The sequence below is a fragment of the Octodon degus genome, unplaced genomic scaffold (assembly GCF_000260255.1).
Source record: "Octodon degus isolate 3935 unplaced genomic scaffold, OctDeg1.0 scaffold00023, whole genome shotgun sequence".
In the NCBI taxonomy this organism is placed as follows: Eukaryota; Metazoa; Chordata; class Mammalia; order Rodentia; family Octodontidae; genus Octodon; species Octodon degus.
In genome coordinates, this window is record NW_004524599.1 from 5,546,170 (window position 1) to 5,569,657 (window position 23,488).

General features: G+C 43.2%; 1 protein-coding gene across 5 annotated transcripts in view; it reads right to left on the minus strand.

The window, feature by feature from the left end:
• Phactr1 (phosphatase and actin regulator 1) overlaps positions 1 to 23,488 on the minus strand; it is a 575,214-nt gene that overhangs the window by 106,712 nt on the left and 445,014 nt on the right. Inside the window, exon 5 of one of the 5 annotated variants that reach the window (XM_023712117.1) lies at positions 7,896 to 7,976. The exons of the other annotated variants lie outside the window; for them this stretch is intronic. Within the exon in view, the coding sequence (XP_023567885.1) occupies positions 7,896 to 7,976 (81 nt within the window). The remainder of the gene's footprint in view (positions 1 to 7,895; positions 7,977 to 23,488) is intronic. 5 annotated transcript variants of the gene reach the window in all.

A 23,488-nucleotide genomic window follows, 5' to 3' on the forward strand; every position in this document is an offset into this window, starting at 1 on the left:
CTTAACTTAAACCGATAAAAACAAGCTATCTGTCAAATTCTAGGTTATTTCCCCCTTTTAATCAGCTTAACACCTCTACTGTTCAGCATGCTAGTGGTTCATCCTAATGCCAACACTGTGCTCTCCACAGCTAGGATGGCCATATTGCAGAAAATTTGGAAAATGGAAGAAAAAGAATTTATACTGTCATACCATTGTCATCACTGCCCCAACAGAATTAAAAAATTTCTCTCGTAGACAATTTTCAAAGTTTTCTGCATGCTTGCCTGTTCTTGACACAGCTAGACATCAGCCTTCAAATTTTAAACTTTTATCTAAACCTCTTCTAGATTCTCAAAGTACGTGATTCCACATGGAAACTAATTCTAAACATATGTCATTGAAGAACTACTCTTACTACTGCTAACATAGTCTATTCAGTGAGAGGATTTGTGGAGATATTTTAGATTCTCCTTGTTATTTTTTTAGATCCAAGTTCTCATTTCCCTGATTTGAATCCATGGATTATTTGGGATCTTAACCCAATAAGAAAAAGATGTATATGTATATGCAAAATAGTTAGAACAGATATACAGCTACTTTCTCTTAGCTCAATGAGAAAGATTTGTACTGTGTTTAGACAAGATATCATGTCTGCATCTTGTAGTCTGAATAACTACTACAAAGACAACAATATGCAATGTATTAATTATTGTAACTGTCCCACTAACCCGTTTTGAAACTATCTCATTGCATTAAAAAACTTTATTAAACAGAGTGAAAGAAAAAGAAAAACAAAGAATTTTACAAAGAATGGTTAGAGTGATAAAATCTCATTCATTTTTAGTTTACCCAGCCCACATAGTTACAGATGTTCAGCTGGGCCTGGTGGGGCACGCCTATAATTCCAGCATTCTGAAGGCTGAGGCAGGAGGATTGCCATGAGTTCAAGACCAGCCAGGGCTACACAGAATTCAAGGTCAGCCTGAACTGTATAGGGAGAACCTGTCTCAAAAAATAGTAGTTATAGACTTCAACTTGATACAGCCAACTCACCTATATACTTTCTTTTCTTCTCTCTCTCTCTCTCTCTCTCTCTCTCTCTCTCTCTCTCTCTCTCTTTCTTTTCTTGCAGTACCGGGGATTGAATTCAGGACCCTGTGCTTTCCAGGTAGGTGCTTCTTCTACTGAGCCATCTCTCAGGCCCTCACCCATGTACTCTCTACGAATAGGGGAGGAGTCGCTAAGCAAAGGCAGTGACAAGAAGACTGAAGAGGAAATCCTCCCCGCTGAAGGGAATTAACTGCTTCCCGGCATACCAGCACCTGTGGACCTTGTGCTCAGATTAATAACATCAACAAGAATGAAAATGGGGAATGGGATTTTCAGGAAGAGGATGGAGGCCAGTGAGAAAGGGATAAAAGAAATTAACTTCATTATGTACCTGTCCCTACTCCCCAGATGAACATGTGCTTCGTGTGCTTCAAACATGCACTAATAAAAAAAGACAAGGCCATAAAAAAGAAGGTACTTTTGTTCCCACAAGTTGTGACTTCTTTTGTTAAGCTACAGAGCCACCAGGGTGACACACACCTTCATCCAGTAAAAGTAATCCATGTCATAGTAAGGCATGACTACTTCAGAGCGTTTCTGAGTTTCCAGATGGGGCCACAAAGGATCGGGGGAAAGGCTGGGGGAGCTGCTGCTGTGCTGAACAAGCCCTGGCTGTGACAGTCACACTCACTGAGGTACTGGGTGATGACCATGTCACACTGTCCCCCTGGCCATATAGGGACAGGACCTTCCAGCAGGGCCTGGAGATTAAGGCCACTCCAAGGAGTGCTGAGGGGGGTACAGAAAGCCAGACACTAGAGGAGAGAGACACAAGTCTGGATTCTTTGCTTGGGAGCTTAATGGACCACACAGAGGCTGCTGCAAGGGCTTCGTCATATGCAGGTGGTTAAGAGGCTCAGCACCGGAACTCTTGGACCCAGCAGGCTCAGACAACTACAGAGAGAGTGAGAAATGATGGCACTGCCAGCCAGCCCTGAGGCATGCCACCAGGGTAGGGACAGAGTCGTGTGCATCCCCCTGGCATCTTGGGCTGCTCATTTGTGCCAGGAGAGATGGTCTGAAAGCTCCCCGGGACCTGCCATGATGGGAATGGGTTTGGTGAGACAGCCCAGTGAAAGGAAGCAGCTCTCCAGAGAGTGGGTCAGAGGCCAGGAAACACACCTGCCTTTTGATGTTGGCATCCTGACCAGGCACGTGGAAGGCCTGAAAAATGCAATAAGCTGACCCCATCAGTAGCATCTCAGGAGTGCTTGGATGACAGGCACAGACTTGAAAGAAAAATGTTTAATGATCTGGCTGTCAGATGACACCAGCCTGAATCAGTAACAAGACCTGACACAGACAAGTCCTACTTGTGGCTGCAACAAGTTGGAAGTGACAGTTGTCATCTCACTGAAAGTCCCAAGATAGAGACTCTATGTTATGGTTTGTGTCTAGTCGTCCCCACAAAACCTCATGCAGTCATGGGGTGAGCTTCTAGAGTTTGTGATTAATTCATGATCCACGCTGGGATTTTGGGTATGCGCGCTATAAGTACCCTGGGTTAGGTAATCATCATACAATATATGGAAGGGAGAGAGGCTGCCTAGCTGCAGCAGCCCCTGCTCCTCTCTTTGCTTTTTTCTGTTTTCCACCATGAACTGCTGCCCTCTGCCATGTGCCATGCTGCCTTGGAGTCAGCTGAGTACGGACTGAAACCTCCACTAACTGTGAGTTAAATAAACCTTTCCTTCCTTAACTTTGGGTATTGGATATTTTTTCTCAGCAACAAGAGACAAGTAACTAAGACAGTATAGATCTCAGAGTGGGAGAAAGAGGAGAGAGAAGAAAGAAAAGACAAGAGAAAAGGAAAAAAATAAGAAGAGGAGATAGAGGAAGAGAGGGCAGGAGACAGGGAGAGAGAACAGAGAATATGAACAACAACACATTTGAAACAGCAAAGCTATTAGAAAACAGAAGCCAAGAAGATATAATGCTAATGGGAAAAATACACCCCAGGCAGAGACCTGATAAGCAGAATACAGAAGGAACTCAAAAAAAATTAGACCATCCCCAAAATAAGGACCCAGTCAAAACAATGGGCAACTGAAATGGAAAGCCACTTCTCAGAAGCAGCACAGATGGCCAATAAGTGCGTGACAAATGCTCAGTGTCACTGGCTAGTAGAGACATGCAAATGCAAACAGCATTGAGATTTCATCTCACTCTTCAAAGAATGGCTACCATCAAGAATAAAATCATAAGTAGGCTGCTGGGGGAAAAAGAACCTTTCCACATTGTTGGTGAGAATATGAAATAGCACAACTAGTATGGAAACCAGTATGAAGATTCCTCAAAAAATTAAAACTAGAAATTCCACTTGACGCAGCTCTCTCTCCCAGGCATCTTCCCAGAATACCTAAGACATTATATTATAGATACAGGCGTGTTCATGTGTATAGCAGCATAGGTCATGATCACTACATCTTGGAATCAGCTTATATATATAGCATGCCCTTAAACAGACCAACAGATAACAAAAATATGGTAGAGATACCTTAATACAATGCTATTTGGCTATAGAGAAGAATAAGTGAGTCATTTGTAGGAGAACAGACACAACTTGAGACCACAACATGAACTGAAATAAATCAGACGCACAAGCCTAAATACTCATATGGCTTCTCTCACATGAGGCATGTAAGGTATAAATGAAGAGCAAAATAAAAGATGAGGAGATAGATCTTCTGCAAATGGGGAGGGGAGGGGAGCAAGAGGCCGAGGGTGGGGGGTGTAAAAAAGGATGCATGGCGCTCCTGTGCCAACTACCTACAATGAATGTGGTCGTGAACTGAGGACCGTGCAAATGGGGGGGACGAGGATCCAGAGCTTGGGGAGGTCAAGAGGAAGGGGAGGGAGGGGCAGACACACAGCCACGGTATGCTTAGTGTACGGAGCTGCTCCTTCAGATGAACGTGAACATGATGGACTGCAAACAAGTCCTCATAACATGTAAGACTTAACAAGAGATTGAGATTGACATAGACAGAAAAGATCACATTTTGAGATTTTCACATAAAAAAATTACAAAAGCGATTTCACTTTTTTTTGCTGATTGCATCCTGAAATGATAATATTTCAGGTATATTGGCTTAAATAAAATATCTGATTAAAAATTTAACAGATATACAAACTACTGCGAACATTTTTGTTTAAGTAGAGTAACTCTGAAACATTAGCTTGGACAATTGGCAAGAGAAATAAATAAAAGGAGTATGTATAGCAAAGGAATGAGTCAAACTGTCCTTATTTGCAGAAGATGTGGCCTTTTATGTAAGAGGAGGAAAAGCTTCCGCCAAAGGCCTTCTCCTATTAATAACCAATGTCAGTGATGTAGCAAGATATAAAATCAACACACAAAAAATCAATAGCATCCCTGTATCTCAATAATGAATTTGCCAAGAAAAAATTAAAATAATACTATTCACTCAATCTTAGCCAAGAGTCTGAGAAGTGATAATAATACCATTCAGAATATTATCAAGAAAAATAAAATACTTAGGATTACTGGCATCAGGAAAGTGAAACTCCAGTGCAGCCAAAATTAAAGACCTCTGAAAAAAATGATTCAAAAGGACATTTTCCTGAATAGGCAAAGCCAGTATTGCAAAAGTTCTAAAGCTGTTTATACATTTAATATAATCCCAATCAAAGAACCAACAGGCAGAATTCCTCCAAGAACCAGGGAAAACAATCTTTAAAAAAGCTATAGACCTTAAAGAAATCTAAAATAGAAAAAGTAATCCTGGCAACAAGAACAAAGCAGGAGGCACCACAATCCCAGATTTCTAGTTACATTTCAAGGCTACAGTGATAAAAACAACACAGTAAGGACACAAAAACAGACACATGGGTCAGTGGCACAGAATGCAGGAAGCAGAAACCACTGAATCTAGGGCTGACCAGATAGCTCAGTGGATTAAAGTGCCTGCAAGGAGGTGTAGGGGCTGGGGGTTTGAGCCCTGGCATGCCGTGCCATGCCAGCCCTGCCCCCAGCCTTCGCTGAGATGGTGATTGAGAGTGGGCATGGTGGTGCGCACCTGTAATCCCAGCACTTGGGAGGCTGTAAACAGGTGGATCACTATGAATCTGATCTACATAGTGAGACTCTGTAGACCCTGTATTAAATACATAAGAAAAGAAAAAGAAAAAGAAACCATTTCAAGAAACAACTGAATACACAATTAATTATCTGATCTTTGACAACGGGACCAAGAACATATACTGGAGGGAAGATAACCTACTTAAGAAATGGTTTTGGGAAAATTGGTTATCCACATGCAGAAGATAAGCCATATCCATACCTCCCAAATATGCTGTACTAAAATAAATGGATCAAAGATGGTTTCAAAACAGAAACACTTAACCTACTGGAAGACAAAATAGGTAAAAACACTGAAGTCACAGGCAAAGGCCAGGACTTTCTGAATAGAACTCAGCTGTACAAAACTAACACCAAGAATCAATGAATAGGATCACATCAAATTAAATAACTTTGAAAAAAAAAACAAAAAAAAAACAAAAAACAAAAAAAAATTAAATAGCTTTGGCACAGCAAGGGAGACAACCAACAGAGTGGAGACAACCCACTGAATGGGAAAAATATTTTCCAACTACAGCTCTGACAGAAGATTAATATCTAGAATATACAAAGAACATAAAAATGTCAAACCCTTCCAAACAAAAGGCCCAATTATAATTGGGAAACTTAAATGAGTAGATATTTCTTGCAGATAGAAGTACAAACGGACAATAAATACATGAAAAAAGGTTCAACATTGCTGAACATTAGAGAAATGCAAATTAACACTGAGATTCTGTCTTAGCCAGAAAGGAAGGCAGCCATCAAGAAATCAAATAATAACGAGGCTTCTAGGCAAAAGAACTCCTTCCACATTGTTAGTGGGAATTTATGAAACCAGCACAACCGTGATGGAAGACAATTTAGAGGTTCCTCAAGAAAATAATAGTCAAAATTCCATTCAACCGAGCTATTCCCCTGCTAAGCATCTCTGTGAAGGAGTGGAAGACACTGCGGGCGGAGGTGCCTGCGTGCCCAGGGCTGCAGCAGCACGCTCCTGAGAGTTGGATCTTGGAAGCAGCTCCCCTGCCCAGCACAGATAAGGAAAATGTGGCACGACTCTGCCGTTCAGGAGGATGACCCTGAGGCACTGGCAGGAAAAGGGGCGCGCCTGAGACCTTCCCGGCGAGGGAAGTGAAGCAGACACAGTGTAAGTACTGCATCGCTTCTCGTAGGGGAGAAGCCCAAAGTGTAAGGGAATCAAAGAGCAAAACAGAAGGCAGGGAACAGGAAACAGGAGGGAAGAGGAGCAAAAGACGGCAGAAAAAGGGACAGACAAGGGAGCACAGAGGTAACTAAGATGCGTGTCTCAGTGTAGTAAAACTAATGAGTTACAATCCTGTTGTAATACATAACTCTATTGTATGTTTTGCTTTAAAAAATAGGAAGTAACCCATTGGGGGCAAAACTACGGCGTGTGTGATGCAGCTGCCGTATGCTATCATTGAAAGCGATGAGAGTTTCGCCATCGCGGGAGCAACATGGTAATCAATAACACAGTATTCATCGGCGAACAGATTGTGGACATGTTCAATCATTTCAGTCACTGTCATTTGAATCAATGCATATTATTTAAGTACTGCATGTGCTCTTTATGTATTCTAGACGTTAGTCCCTTGTCTGAGGAGCAGCTGGGAAAATTTTTTCCCCATTCTGATGCTATGGCGAAAGGTGCTGTTTCTCCAATTTCTCTCCCAGTGACTTTGTTATTTGTGTACAGGAGTGCTTTTGATGTTTGAGTGTTGACATTGTATCCTACACTGTCGAGTGTGTTTACTAATTCTAGGAATCTTTTGGTGGAGTTTTGGGATCCTCTATATGTAGAGTATCATGTCATCAGTATGGAGATTCCTAAAAAAATTAAAATTAGAGGTTCCATTTGGCCTAGCTGTATACCTTCTAGGTATGTTCCCGAAGGAGTTAGAAGGATCATCCCACAGTGGTACATGCACACCCATGTTTACAGCAGCACAATTTATAATAGCTAAATCATGGAAACAGCCCATATGCTCATCAAAAGTAGAGAAAGTGTATTTATATATAATAGAGTACTAGTCTGCCAGGAAAAAGGATATACTTCAGTCATTAGTACGAAAATGGATGCACCTCAAGACATAATCTTAAATGAAATGAGTTGGACACACAAGTTTAAACAATACCTTGTTTCTCTTCTGTGAGAAAATGAAAGAGTAAATCAGTAGCATTAGGAGGATAGATATTGGGAGTAGGAAGAACATGTTCAAATGGGAAGGAGCACAAGAGAGGCTGGAGGGGAGAGGAAGGAAGGAGAAAAGAGTGGAAGGGAAAAAAGGAAGTTGTGTAAATGGGGAGGAGAACAGTTGAAGGGAGGGGAGGGGGATGGGAAAAGAGAATCAAGAGAGATCACATACAAATACAAATTCCCTATGATGAATGTGATCAATAGTCACGACAAATATGTACTAATAAAAAATAAAGGAAAACAAACGAATTTACAAGAAAACAAAACAAAACGACAGCAAGTGTACAGTTTTAGTTGGGGACACAGGCTTAGCGGTGCCGGAGCCACCTGGCTTCCCTCAGCAGCCCGAAGCTGGACCCGAAGCTGCGAGCGCGGAGGGGCGCCGGGTCCCTCCTCCCAGCGATGGTGGAGCCTTGGCGCCTGCGCTGCCACTTCCTGCCTCTGGAGCTGCTGGGCCTCGAGGTGCCCAGCTCTGCGGGCCACCCCGCGGCGGCCTCTTACCTTTGTCGTAGATCTCCTTCAGGACGCCCCGCTTGATCAGCTCCTCTCTGCTCTGCCTCATCGAGATCTTCCTCTCCAGGGCTGCGAGCGAGACAGACAGACAGACAGACAGACAGACAGACAGACAGACAGACAGACAGGCAGCGTGAGCAGGAGACCGAGCTCTGCTTTTTTTCAAGCGTCAGTATTGATACGCAGCGAAATAGACGGAAAAACTGCTCGTGGTACTTTGCTGACGTAATTAATGCTTTCTGATGTTTCCACGAGACGTTTTAACAAAGGATCATTATGGACACTGGGGATCCAAACCCAGGGGCTTTTATAAACAACAAATTTTATTTTATCCTTTATTAGCGTGAGTTTGCAGCAGTAGTGCTGGCGCTCCTGCGAGGGGCTGCTCGGTGCGCGTAACGCGTCTTCTTCACCCCTCTTTTCACGGCTTCCCTCCGCTCTTTCCCCCTCCCCGAAGCTCTCGGTCTTCTCTTAATCACCCACTACGGAAATAGTGTGGAGGTTCCAGAAAACGCTAAAGCTGGGCATGCCAGTACCCAGCTCTGTTCCTTCTAGGCATCGTCCCAAAGACGTAAGGCTGTCACACGGCCGCGAGGTCGCACCCCCAGGCTTAGGGCAGCGCAACTCACAACAGCTAAATCTTGGGAGCAGCTTTTACGCATATCAGCAGACAAATGAATAATGCAAACGTGGCATTAAAGCCCAATGGAGTAGGACTCCGCTGTAAAGAGAGATAAACTTGAGTCATTTGTAGGAAAACGGATGCACCGTGAGACCACAGGCTACGTGGAATAGACGCCTGAACCTAGGTACCACATAGTTTCTCTTACATGAGAAACTCAAATTATAAATCAAGAGAAGACAAAGCTCAAGCCCTTTTAATTTTTTGAGACAGGGTCTTGCTAAATTGCCCAGGCTGAGCTTGACCTTGTGACCTTCCTGTCTCAGCCTCCTGAAGAACTGGGATTACAGGAATGCCGCACTTTGTCTTCTAATTGTATTATTTTGATAAGCTTTTTTAATCACGTTAGTTTTGTTAGATCTTCCAAACAACCTTCGTATCACCTAAAAGATAGTTTTGAGGACTGTGATTTCACCTAAAATTCTCATTGGGGAGGCTTAGCAGGCTGTTATCGCGCTACCTGGAGCAATACCAGGACGTCGAGCCAGACCCAGGCCCTCTGCCCTCAGCCCCCTCGGCCTCCCAGGGGTCTGGGGTCCGAGGCTCTTGCTGTGGCACACAGGCTGTGCACAACTCTGTAAATGCACTGCCGTGGAGCTGTGCACTTACAATGCGTTAATTTTAGGTTGTGTAAGGAGCACCTCAATTAGGCTGTTGAAAAAAGAGGGGCAAAAACAGTAACCATGAAGGAAAATAGCCAGGATAACAACAACGTTGATTTAAAAATTTAAACAATAAATTTAAGCAGACCATTAAGAAATTAATAAACCGTGCATCATTGAAAGCAAAGTGGTCGACATTAAAATAAAAGGATTAGAAACACTGCACATTAAGATAGACTTTTTAAAAAAACTAGGTCCTTTTTAAAAAATTCTAATAACAAATCAGCAGATCCAAAACAGAAAAAGCAAGAATCGATTCTCCCGACATGAACATTCAGCTCATGCAGCAGCCAGTGCAATGCCCTGACCTTTGGGGACATAAAACCCGATTTCTAGCCTGCAGTAAGTACATCATCCCAAGCTTTACGATGGCGCAGTGGCAAACGAAGTATCAAACACAACACCGAAAGCAGCAAACACACAGCCTGAGATCTCGAAGCCAACCTGTGAGACAGCCCAAAGGGAAGGGAAAGGTGGATACTGATGTGCTTTTCTAGACCAATGACTCAGTGGAGTGGATCCAAACACATCAGAAGCTTCCTGTGTCCCTCTTGCCTGAAAACTGAGTGGGAGGATGATTTCTCAGTTACTGCACCAAAAGTGGCCCCAAATGGCTCAACATAACTAAGTTCAAAGGTCAGGATGTCCAAGGAAGGCTCTCAGCCCACCACGGACCCTAACACAAGAACTAGGCAGGAAACCTCAAAAGGTTTGCATCTCTTGCCTCTGTGCCTTAAGCAGAAGATTTTTATTCTGCAGCTTTGCTGTGTGGACATCTGGGGCTTCACCTGAACCTGGGTGGGCCACTTTCCCCGGGCCAGGCCAGTTCCTGGAGCCAGGAGGGACTTGCCTGGAGCCTGCCTCTCCCATGCAGGGCAGCCGATCCAGGGCCCACAGTCCCAGCCACCTCTCTGTCCAGTTCTGATACTCAGGTCACCGTGTGCTTGTTCTCATTGTCCCAAAGCCAAGCACCAAACCAGAGAGCCCAGGCCTCACAGCCCACTGACGGCATCCACGCTACCAGTCCCGAAGACTTAATCTCACCCATCCTTTCCATGGAACCCTCAATAAAGGCTCTTGCCTATATTTTCTGCTGCTCCCTCTGCTTCCTGGCCCCTGGTACTTCTCTGGGTGGCCCTGGTGGTGTGGCAGGTGTCCTCCTCTGGGTATCTGAGATATCAGACTGTCTTTTCAACAGCATGTCTCCTAGTCTGCTGGCCTAGCAGAGCAGTAAGAATGGCTACCTTGCCAGGTAAGCTGCAAGGTTAATTTGAGCATCTTGAGAGCTGCCTAGGGGGTTAGGGGCACATTTCTGTGTGTTTGGGTGAGATGGCGAGGTGTGACCTTGCGGACGACCTCTAGTGCTAGCACTGTTTCCTGCCTCCCAGGGCCTCTCACCAGCGTATTTCTGCCATGGGTCCAGCCAACCATGGATCGAATCCTCTGCAACTGTGAACCCAAATCAACCTCTTCCTTTAAGTTGCAAGTGCATTTTTTTTTCTCTGTGAAGGGAAAGCTTCAAAATACATCTGTATTTTAAAACGCACTATCCTTGCACTGGTTAGTAAGGAACGAAAGATGGGGGTAGGGGGTGGGAGGGACATTCAGCTGCTTACTGTTTCCCTTTATTGATCTGAAATCTGTTTACATATGAACAAATGGCTTCCAAATGAAGGGCCCAGTGAAAGCCCGAGGGATAACTGTCATGACAGGGTGACAAAGTTCTAATCTCATCATTCTTGCAAAATCTTCTTCTGAGCCACCACTGTAGCCTACGACATATATCCACCTTCTCACCATCTCACCTTAATTTAACTTTCTTTTCTGCCTACTCTCATGAGCTTGTGATAGGCAAAGTATGTCTGAGTGTCTGTGATACCAATAAATTTAAAATAAGCATCTCAGTCTGTGGTGTAGCTCAGTGGGCCAGTGTTTGCTTAGCACGCATGGGGCTCTGCTTCTGAACCCCAGCACGACTCATAAAACAAATAAAAATAAATAAGTGAAATAAAATAAGCATATGGACAGGCTCATTCTCTTTAGTGAATGCCTGGATTAGATGCACTTGATAAAACAACTGAAACTTTTTAAATTCTTTTCACATACATATACTTCAATTCTTTTATCTATGAAAATATTTCACAGTAAGAAAATTCACGAAGTCTAGAGAAAAATCAAGCCCCTTTTTCTCATTTTCCTTCTACAAACTCAACTCACTGAATCCCACCAGTGATATTGCAAGTGCTTATTCTACTGAGCTATCTCCTCAGATATTTTCATTTTCTTCCCCTCTACCCTTTGTCTTTAATATTCACTTTTCCCTCATACTGTATATAAAACTTTTAAAAAAATAAATGAAATCACTATGCCATATTGTCCTAAAAATCTTTTACTTTTTCGAACTTACCTAACTTACTTTAGGGATCTTCCCCTATGTACATAGAGGACCACTTCCTTCTTGTTGAACACTATGCCACTGTGTAGGACACTGTACCATAATTTATTTAATCAGCTATCAAAAGAAGGCAATTGACGTTTCTTCCAGACTTTTAGCATAGATGCCACTTCTGTGAACTCACTTGTTCGGGTACCAATGTAAACATGTATTAGATTTTTTTCCAGGCTATGTATCTAGATGTATGATTTCTGAGCCAGTTGTTTATTTTTTTAATTTTATATGCTCCTAGTACTGATGGGGAGAAAAGAAAAACTCTTATGTTGCAGAACTTTTAAGTACTGTTTTTGTATTTTCCAAAAGATAAGAAAGTGGGAAAGAAGCAATCCTGAGGCTAGCACAAGTCACGTGGTCCTGCTAAGCATCACGGAGCAGAGACTTGTTTAGATTTTTATCAAGGATTATCTATTTCTATTGAATTTCTTGCTCAACTGCCTTGAAATTACATTCTGAAGGGAATGTAAGTTTGAAAGAGAAAAGTTACTGAGCAATAAAATAAAATGTGCGGTACTTACTTCAGTCTTACACTTTCAACTTCAAATAATCAACTTGTAAGTAAAATCTGTATTTTTAAAATTTTTGCAACCCTAGGGCAAAGGAACTTTAAACTAGAAATCTACAAATGGAATGAGTTTCCAGAACCCAGAACATGCCTCCACTTCCCAGCCGACCTCATGAAAGCGGGGACTCTGATGTGGTGCAAGAGCCAGAGCCTAGGAAGACCCCAAGCAGCACACTCAGCGCATGCGTTAGCACAACACAACTGCGAATGCCCAGAAAAACCCAAAGGAGACCCCACCGATGTGTATGCTGTCTTTACAGAAAATACTTTCATTGTTTTAAAGATGAAAAGACTCTCACTATTAAATTACAGATACAATACATGAAAGGAGAGATGGGAGTGAAGATTTGGAAAAATGGGAACTGCACGTGGTCTTCTATTTTGCATGACTACACAGGTCAAGTCAGTTGACCTTTTATTTCATAAGGAAATTAAGGTGCAAAGCAACAAAGTTGTCAATCTAAATACTAAGTTGAGAAAGAAGACAGTGAAAGCAATGTAATTTTAAAAAGTGTCTAGTTTTCTCATGGTATGAAAAATATATCCAAGGTAAAGCCATATTAATCCAATTTATATGAGCACCACATACTGTATCTTTCACTAACTCAGATGTTGAAGAGTTCTAGGAAGACCTAAGCACTTGCCAATAGCTTAGTTATTGCTATGTATAAACGGTTTCAGTTACCTGATAACGCAAAGAGAGATTTCTGCATCCCTAACCCAAAAGTGAGAAAATAAAAAAGCTTTTTAAGTTTGACAATTAACTCCAAGTGATCCTTAAAATCAGAAAGGTTGACCACTTTAGAATCTTTTGGTTCCTATAAAAATCTGAACTACACGGAAACCTCATCTAAAAGAATATGAAGTCTAAGTGTCCCTGTCACGTGATAATAAACACAAGTCCTAATCTCTTCTGTCAGTGTCACCTAAGAGTTTCTTCTGCATTGCTATGATAAGAACTCCAACAACAGTCCAAGGAGAGGGGTGAGGAGGACCCAGTGATGCTCCCCTTGCTCTCCTTTTGTGTCCCAACCAAAGGTCACAAGGTCTCTTGCCAGCTCTGTGACATAGGCAGTGGCAGTTTTTTCCAGTGGGTTTGAACATCCTTAGGCACTGGCAAAGGTATTGTAGGTCTATCCTAAACCAGATGTGTCCAATTCACAGTTCCTCGGCCACTTGCATTCCTAGACTACTGGTAATGCCCCAAAGATTGTTTTTAACACTACTGTAAGACTTTCAGCAATATTTCCCATGACTTGACTGCATGGTGCTCAAGGGAGGACACAGCATGGAGCTAACGTAGCCTCCTGCGCCTGCCGCACAGCCAGGGGACTTAGATGCGTCAACTATTACTATATGGTTACACGTGACCCCACACAACTCTTTACTCAAGTGTGGCCCAGGGAAGCCAAAGCAATATGCTAAACTGAAAGAGCCTGGCCATGAGCCTGAGCCCAATTCCTTAAACCTTCACTGACCCTCCATGCCTGACCCCTCACGCGGACACATCCAGGTGGAGCATCCTTTCCTTTACTCATCACAGTTGCCCAGGAAGCATGGCAGCGCTCAGGTAGTCCCATTAATGAATGCATCGGGCTGGTCTCTCTGGCCTTCAGTGATGCCTTCCTGGAAACCCCAACACCCTGCTCAGGGCAGCCCCTTGTAGTGTCTCCTGCTGCTACAACTGTTAGGGCAGCTCCAGTGCAGGTCTGGTAGATGAAACGAGGGTCACCTGGTGTTATGGTTTGTGTCTAGTTGTCCCCGCAAAGCCTCATGTAGGTCATGAGGCAGATGCAGCTAGAGGAGAAAGTAGTGGCTTGAGGGGCGGGACTAGAGGACCAGGGCAGACCTTGAGGGGCAGGGCCAGAGAGGCACAAACTGTTAAACTGGCTAGCCTGTTTTTTTTTTTTTTGCGCTTTTTTTTTTTTTGCGCAGGGTCTCACTACACAGCCCAGACTCGTAGTGATCCTCCTGATTTCTGCTTCCCAAGTGCTGGGATTACAGGAGTAGGCCACCACACCTGGACTCTATCCCTGGCTCAGTGCAACCGGGGTGGCACAGTATGTGGGGGCCAGTGCAGCATGAGGAGTCAGGGATTGAATTCTGGGCCCTGTGTTTACCTAAGCAAGTGCTTAGTCTGCTGAGCTATACCGCCGGCCCTTAGCCTGTGCTTTCCGAGAGGTGTGGAGAGAGTCATCCTGGATAGGGCAGTGCCCCAGCCTCTCCTCCAGTGTCTTGAAACCTCCAGTAACTGTGAGATAAACCTTTCCTTCCCTCATTTTGACTGTTGGGTATTTGTCCCAGCAACAAGAGAAGACTAACTAACATACCTGGCTAAAATCTCTCATCCCCAACATGGTGGCCCAGCTGTGATGCCAAGCAGCTTGCTCAGCCAGGTCTTCAGGGAGATGAGACTGTTTATTGCTGTTGTCTGTGATGAGATCTAAGCCACCCAGAGCAGCACTTTCCAAAGTCTGTTTTGCTCAACTATGACTCTCAAGATGCTTGCAGAAAGGGGTTTAGAGGACAAATAATTTTAGGAACTTCCAAGGTACCACTGGAGAACCACCCTGTGCTCTGGGAAGGGATGTGCAAAGAGGCATCCGCTAACCCAGGATGCCTTCCCAATTCACCGCACTTTTTTCAGTACAAGGGACTTGAGCTCTGACGGACATCTTCTGGAAGATAGTAGATCAAGCCCAACTTGCCAAAGCAAGTGTGAAATGTCCTTATAAAAATTTCCCGGGAGGCCAGCCTACTCTGCAGGGACAGACGGTCACCCTCGGTACATGCAGTTTCTACAGCAGTAAAGTCACCCAGCACTACTGCAGGTTCAAAATATTCAGGGCAGGCAAGGTGGTGCCTGCCTGTCGTCCCAGCACTCTGGGAGGCTGAGACAAGAGGGTCACAAGTTGGAGCCCAGCTTGGGTAACTCAGTGACTAGCAACACCCTGTCTCATTTCTTGTGCAGAAATAAATGGATGAGTGTAGCTGAGTGTGAAGGCCCTGGTCCAATCCCTACTACACCCGTCAGAGGAAGCATTTTTGTATCTGTGCAAACCATTTTCTCATCATTATTCCATATAATACTTTTGATTGGTATTTACATACATAGCATTTACATTGTATGAAATATTATAAGTAATCTAAAGGCGATTAAAGTACATAGGACATCTGGGGAGATAGCTTGGTGATCTAAGCACCTGCCTGGCAAGTGCAAGGACCCGAGTTCAATCCCTGGAACCCCAGGTATGCCATGCTGGCCACCAAAACCAGCTGTGGTAGTGCATGCCTATAATCCCAGCACTGGGGAGGCTGAGACAGGAGGATCACTACAAGTCTGAGCTACATAGTGAGACCCTGTACCAAATACATAAAATATTAAATTTTTTTAATGTACATAGGAGATCATGTATAGGTTACATGCAAACACTACAACAGTCTCTATATATGACCTGAGCACCAGTCCCCTGCATGGGCTGCTGTGGTCCTGGCAAAGCCCTCCCCAGGTACAGTCAGATCTTTTACCCATCCCACAGTGAGCAATGGCACAGGCTTGAATAACCTCCAGCAGTCTAATACCACAGAGCATCTGCCCAGTGGAACTTTTTTTTTTGCAGTACCAGGGGTCACACTTGGGACCTTGCGCTAGTGAGACAGGTGCTTATGCTGCTGAGCTATCTCCCTGGCCCATCCTGGTTTTGATATGATTGATACTGAGTATGTCTTCTAACCATCACTCAGAGTGATTTCCTCTGCAGCTGCAGAGCATGAAAGGAGACTCACAGAGAGGGCTGGCTGTGTTCCTCTCGCTAAGGCAGAACTGCTGGAGCCAGGTCCCCAGGGAGCTCTACTAATTCATGTGGTGCGTGTGAAAACCAGAAGGGACACAGCCTCACTTCAAGCTGTAAGCTGCGCTTGAAAGGCTTGTCCTTCAAGAATCTTGGCTGCCAACTGGCTTGCAACAAGCCAGCTGGTAGAGCACTTTTGGGGGCCAACTAGGTAAATACAAGCTGCATATCAGATCAAATGCGAGAACTATTCTTAGCTTTGCCATCTATGACAATGGTTTATGTTCATGTAGGCTATTTGCCTTATTTATTTTATAGACGTACAATTAGAGAGGTTTGCAATTTACTTTGCAGGAAAAGAAGCAACAGATATGACCAAAATTTAGTAACTGCTAGATGATGGTTATGGCTTGTCCCCGCAAAGCCTCGTGCAGTCATGGGGTGGGCTGCTAGAATTTGTGATTGATTCATGGTCCAGTGCGGGGACAATGGGTCTGAGGGCAATACTCTTGCTGGAGTAGGTAGGCTGCATACAATGTAAGGGAGGGAAAGAGGCTTGTTCTCCCTGCACCTCCCTTTTGCCCTTGTTGCTTTTGCTGTGTTCTGCCCCCATGAACAGCTGCCCTCTGCCTTGTGCCTCTCTGCCTCAGAGCCACCTGAGTATGGACTATACCCTCCACAGACTGTGAGCTAAAAAAAACATTTTTTTCACAATTCTGGGCGCCAAGTGCTTTGTTTCAGTAATAAGAGCAAATAATCAAGGCAATGGTTATTCCATTATACAATCCTCTTGTTGTCCATGTTTGACAATTTTCAAAACACAAAAGTAAACACACACGTGCATTACTCTTAAAATATTTAGTGCAAAAAGCAAGACCAACATATACTATGATTCCATTTGTGTAAAGTTCAAAAGCAGGCAAAACTCAAGCCAACGTTTCGAGATCCATATATCTAAACTTATAACTACAGAGAAAAGCAAGGCTCTGACAACAAAAACCGGGACAGAGCTTTTACTAATGAGGAGGAAAACTAACCAGAAAGGTACTCGGGAAGATTCCAAGTGCTGAGGGCACTTTACTCTTTTGATTTGGATTGTGGTTACACTGTTTAACTTCATTTGAATTCTCTTTTCTCTTTCTTTCTTTCTTTCTCTCTCTCTCTCTCTCCCTCTCTCTCTCTCTCTCTTTCTGGCTCTTTCAGGCTGCCTTAAGGGTGGGTGTGGTGTGGCTTAGAGCTGGGGATTGAGCTGTAGTCCTCTTCATTTGAATTCTTAACCCAGTTTCCAAATGTTTTATTTCCCCCAAAGAAAAACCTGCAAAAGATATCCTCACTAGCTCTTCTCACTGTACCGCTGCAACAGCCTCAGAAGATCAAAAACTGAGCCACCATAGGAAGAAACCGTGCAGTTGGCCATGAAATTAACTCCTGTGGATAAAGGAGAGGGTGATTATAAAGCCATAAAAGTTACAAAATGCCTTTTGCAGAAAGAAAGATTCTGAATTTGGAAAAATGGGTTGCACGGTTCTTGGCATTCATCCCTAACACGTAAGTCAGTAGTAAGCTAGGGGAGAAAGTTTTGCAAGGAGCGGGCACAACACTCTTAGGAGTTTATGCCATAATTTGCAAGTGCCCTCTTCCATCTCTTGTAACCTGCACAGGAAATTCCGGCTCTAACAGAGTAGTCTGTCTCTTCCGAGTGCTGCAAGACACAAAGGAAGTGTTTCCTTCTTCATTTATGGGTCCCCCGCTATAGGAACACAGCAGAACGCAACGAATAGAGCAAAGACCGGGACAATAATTTCTGTGACGCCCCATTCACAATCTTCACTTTGTTCTTTCACCTCTATGTCACCTGTGATGACAAATGTCTTCATTAAATGTGAAACCGGCGGCCCCACAGTGATAGAGAATCTAGTGTGATGAGAGTGTTGATGTTTAAAAGAAAGATTTGATGCTTCCGAGATTGCTTGTCATCATAAGAGAGTGTCACCGCAGCTACTTCTTTTGCGGCTGTGCTCAGGCTTGTGGTTCACATTTCCACTACATTCTGTGCTGCCGCTGACACCTCCACCCCTCCCAAAAGGAAAAAGAAAAGTCCCTGACTTAGGGCGGGGCGGTGGGTCTGTCTGTCCAGGTGTCGGGAGCACAATGGGCTGCTACGTTTCATTCCACTCACCTAGTGGTGATTGACTGCTTTGCGCCGGAAGTGAAGACCAAATGCTGCCAGAACAGCCTAATGCTCTGCTGCTACCTGTTACCTAGAAGACAACAACACCCTTGTTTGGAGTGTCTCGTGTGCTAAGTTCATGGAAGTAAGTGTGCTTGCTTCGCCAAGTGGGCCTGGCTTTGCTGCTCCTGGACAGACGAAACCTGCTGCAGTGACAGTGCTAAGATCTGGGGGACTAGGACACCAGATCTCTGGGTCTTTGAAGAGATTATTTTGACTCTTTTGAGAGTTTTAATTTTATTTGTTTTGTGCTAGGGATGGGACCCAGGGCCTCACCCCTGCTCAGCATTTGTGCTACAACTGAGCTATGCCCCCTGCCTAGATTGAGACATTTTTTTAGTTATTATCTGAAGTCAGAGCTGAAGTCAGCTAATAATTGAGAATCACAATATAAGAAGAAAAAAAAAAACCTATACACAGTTGTGTCAGATATTTTGCTAGAAATATTTTGTCTGAAAGAGACATTTCATGCGAAGATTTGGTTTCATCCCTTAGTCACTATGGCAACAATTACCAGGTAATACGAGCCCTACACTACGTGCTTTCTACGCAGGACTTTGTATAAAACCTTGCAGTGACTTCAGGAAGTTGGCACTATTATCTTCATTTGGCAGTTTAGGAGGAGGGTGAGTAACCAGTGCAAAGGGCAGAGCTGGACTTGAACCAGGCCCGGGGGCGGGGAGCTCCAGGGTGTGCACATCACACGTGATGTTATACTGGCCCCTTAACCTTGACAAATGAGGACTACACCCCGCTTGTCCAGCCTGTCTGCAATGGACACACTCGTACAAGCAGGCCACAGGGCATGCTCAGAGGAGTGAAACACATAATAGGTTTACTCTGTCCTGTGCAGAATTTTGTTCTTTTAATGTATTACAGTAGAATTTATTTTCTTACAGATCTAGAGCCATGAATTTGAGATGAAGATGCTAGCCTTTTCCATTTCTAGTGACCGTCTTCTTCTTACTTTGCAGCCAGGAACCTTTTCATTGTGTGCTCAGCCTGCAGGAGCTCTTTCATACGTCTTCTTCTAAGGCCCCTAATCCTATTGACAGGGTCCCACCCTGATCATCTCACTTAATCTTACTTCCTCGTACCAAATATTGCCACTTTGTCGGTTGAGGATACCACATGTGGATTTGTGAGTGATACAAATATTTTGCCTGCAACACTTATAATCTATGGTCACTTCTTAAATGATTCTATTTGGTTTCATAGTTAAGTGTCATTAAATGAGATTTCACATATTGGACCAAACACACAGCCTGGCACATGAAACCCAATTTGCTGTGACTATTTTTACAGGCTGAGGATCCTTAATCCAAAACTTTAGGACTAAACATGTTTGGGAGCTTACATCTTCTGGTGTCTACAGTATCTGCGTATCCATGGTCATCTCTCCTGGGGCCCAAGTCTACACTCATATGCATGTGGCCTGAAAGTAATTTACAACAGTATTTTTAGAGCATCTATCTTTTGACTGTTAACATGGGATCAGGAGTGCAATTTTCAATTGTGGCCTTCCAAAAGTTTCAAATGTGGGAAGAGGCCAAATTTTGAGTTTCAGATTAGGGATGGTCAGTCTGTGTTAGTGTTCTCTCGCTTTAGAAAACAATAAAATGTCCAAAGGAAATGAACTCACAAAATTATAAAATTTCATTCTCTTTTTTCATATTTGTATGATGAGTGAAATCTGTAAAATTTCATTCATATTTGTAGGATACAGTAATGGTCATATTTAGGAAGGCAAATACCTGCCTAATTCCTCCTCAGGTGGTAAGAACATAAGCAGATAACACTGGTCCTGATGACTAGCTTTAAAATACGGAGCTAGAACCATTCTTATAAATTAATAATCACTTAAGGAAGCATCATTTATTTTGCGGTCCCTGTTTAATTGCAATAGCAATTCGGACCTCACGTAGGGCGTTATGTAGGCATATTGTTAAATCTGGACGCTTGCTTCTCTTCCAGTGTTGTCTTAACCTATCTTACAGCTTTGTTGTTTTTGTTTTGTTTTTTTAAACAATAAAAAATAGAAAAGAAAAAACATTAGAAATCATATAGAATTTCACTAAACAAAATAATAGGAATTCAACAATGGTTGTTATATTGCATATTGCTTTTCTTCTTCTTTTTTTTTTTGTGGAACTGGGGATTGAACTCAGGCCCTTGCACTTGCCAGGCAAGTGCTTATTCTACTGAGTCATCTCCCCAGCCCAATATTGTATATTGTTGTCTTCAAATTAGTTGTTCAGATTACTCTATATAAGCATGCTACATCTTTGATTAAGTTGGTGAAACACTTTCAAGCCCAGTAGTCTCATAATTTGTCTTGACATCTAGCAGTACACATCCTTCAACTCAGTTCTTCAATGCTTTTTGCTACGCTTGCTCCTCTGAACTCCTACAAGTTTAAAGAACCAGCTTGTTCTTTCCCATAAAAACCTACTGAGGGCCAGCCAAATAGCTCAGCAGGTTAAGTGCCTGCTTGAGGTGCAGAGGGCGGGAGTTTGATCCCCAGGCCTGCCGTGCCAGCCCAGGGCACGCTAAGACGGGAATTATGACTGGGCGTGGCGGCGCACACCTGCAATCCTGGCTCCTGGGGGGCTGTAAACAGGTGAATCACTACTAGTCTGATCTAGCAGTGAGACCCTGAACACCCTGTAGGCCCTTCCTTAAAAATACATACAAACAAACAAAAACCCTACTGCATTTTGGGTTACAGTTGCCCTGAATCTGAGACCCAGTCAGAGACCCAGAAGGTGGTATCTCTGCAATATGGAGGCTTCTAGCCCATGAAGACAGCATATGTTTTCATTGTTTGACATTATAAGAGGTCCTTCAAACTTATTTTCCAGTGCTTGCCACTGGTATGTCAAAATATATTTTTATATAGTTCTCCCTCAGTATCTCTGGATGAGTAGCTCCAGAGCCCTCCACAGATATCAAGGCCCCTGTGCAAAGTCTCACAGTCTTGCTTTTAACCTCAATGTGTCTTCCCAAACACCTTAAATCATCTTTGGATGACATGCAATACTCCATACAATGTAAATGCTATGTTAATAGTGGCTGTAGTGCATTGCTTAGGAAATAAGGACCAAAAAGCTCTGTGCGTGTTGATTATAGATGCAATTTTTGTACATTTTCTATTTGTGAATGAATAAATTTATGGATATAGAACTCACAGATTGGGGTGGGGTAACTGTATTAAACTTGTATCCAGGGACCTTGTTAGATTCACTTACTTCTATTATCTTGTTAGATTTTATTGAATCTTCTAGTTTATAACTGTGTAATTCATAAATAGTGGCTTATGGCTTTTTGTTGTTATTATTGCTGTCTTTGTTTTTGCATACCAGGACTCGAACTCAAGACCTCATGCTTGTCAGCAGGTGCTGTGCCACTGAGCTATATCCCCAGCAAATTTACTGCTTTAGAATCTTTAAGCTTACTTCGCTTTCTTCCTGTATTGTCCTGTCTAGACTTCCAGTGCTATGTTGAAGAGAACTGGTAACAGCACCTCTTCCATTCTCAGGGAACTCTTTCACTATTTTGCAACTTAATCTGATTTTACATTTAGATTCATTTGTTATTTATTGATAGTATATAATTTCACTAGTATCAGTTTCAAAGTTCCTGTTCCTACCTTGCTTAATGTTTATTTTTTATTTTTTTAAAATTAATTTTATTTATGTGTGTGTGTGTGTGTGTGTGTGTGTGTGTGTGGCCAGCTCAGCCCACCAGGGGGTGGGGCTGGCTGGCATGTGGTGCTGGGGGATCGAACCGCGGTCCCTGCGCTTTGCTAAGCTTGTTCTAAATAGGTGCTTTAGACCACTGAGCCATCTCACCAGCCCATTGCTTAATGTTTAAATGGATGTTTATTTCATTAGATTTTTATCTGCATCTATTTATTAATCATAAATATTTTCTTTTCTTCTGGGAGTATGAACAACATTGATTTTGAACATCAAGCCCACTCGGCATTCCCAAAACCAATCCAACTCCATTGTGATACATTATCTTTTTAAATATATTAAGAATCAATGTCCTGGCAGTGTATATAAAATGTTGTGTACTTATATAACAAGAGAAATTGGCCTATAATTCTCCTACCTTCTAACACCACAAGCATGTTAAGCGATCAAGCTTATTCTGGCCTTCTAAGAGAAGTTGGCAAGTCATCCTTTATCTCCAGGAGTCAGTTTGGCTGGTTTTGTTTCTTAAATACTTGAAATAATTCATTAGTGAAGCCACCTAGGCCTAAAGATTTCTTTTGGGAAAGGGTTTTGTATTACCAGAACAGCTTGTTCAATAGATATAGTACTTACTATGTTTTCCATTTTTCCTCTTAAATTGTTTTAAACTGTATTTTAACTAAATAGCAAAGCCTTAGAAAAAGGCCAAGTCATTCAGGAATGCCCTTGGTATTCTGCACTTCTTTGGTATACAATTGCTTTTTCTTCCACGGCAAAATGCATTAATAAGAAACAGTGTCTGCACCTCAACCAAGCATTCATCAGTGAGTGACACAAACAGCATCACCAAAGATGTATTATCCTCGAGTAGAATCATCAGACTGTGTTAGAGAACAGTCCCTCTTTGCTATCTGCGCGCCATACTTGGAAAACCAAAACTCAGAATATTGAAATGCTGTTTTGGGAATCAAACATTTGCCCTCACTGCAACTGGGAAAACTGAAAAGCAACCAGTGTAAAGAGAGCAAGCAGGAATCTCAGGAAGCATGCAGAAGAGAGGACAGGGCTAAAAGCCGAGCTGTGCAAAGTGCTCCCGGAGGCTCCTGCCAACGCATTGGTCCTCGTGGCGAAGACGATAGTGCTGCTGAGCCTCGAGCCCCAGCTCGCAGCATACTGGGCCCTTCAATGAGCACTGAGACTCCTCCACTTGACGTTCATGATTGCAGCTTCCGAGTCTCATTTCTCACGGGCATTTCTGCGCCACCTTGCAAGTAAATGTGACTTGCACAGTGGAGGCAGCAAACATATAATCCTGAACTCACAAACAAAAATAGCAGAAATCACTCCTTTTATTTGCTTGCAAAGGACTTTAATAAAGTCATAATTGGGGCTTTTCTCCATGGTGTGGCCCAGCCCTTTCTCAGGGTGAGGGAGGGCTCCCCACGGACTTGATGGCATGGACCTAAGCGAAGGTCTGGGTCAAGGCGGCGATTTAGAATTC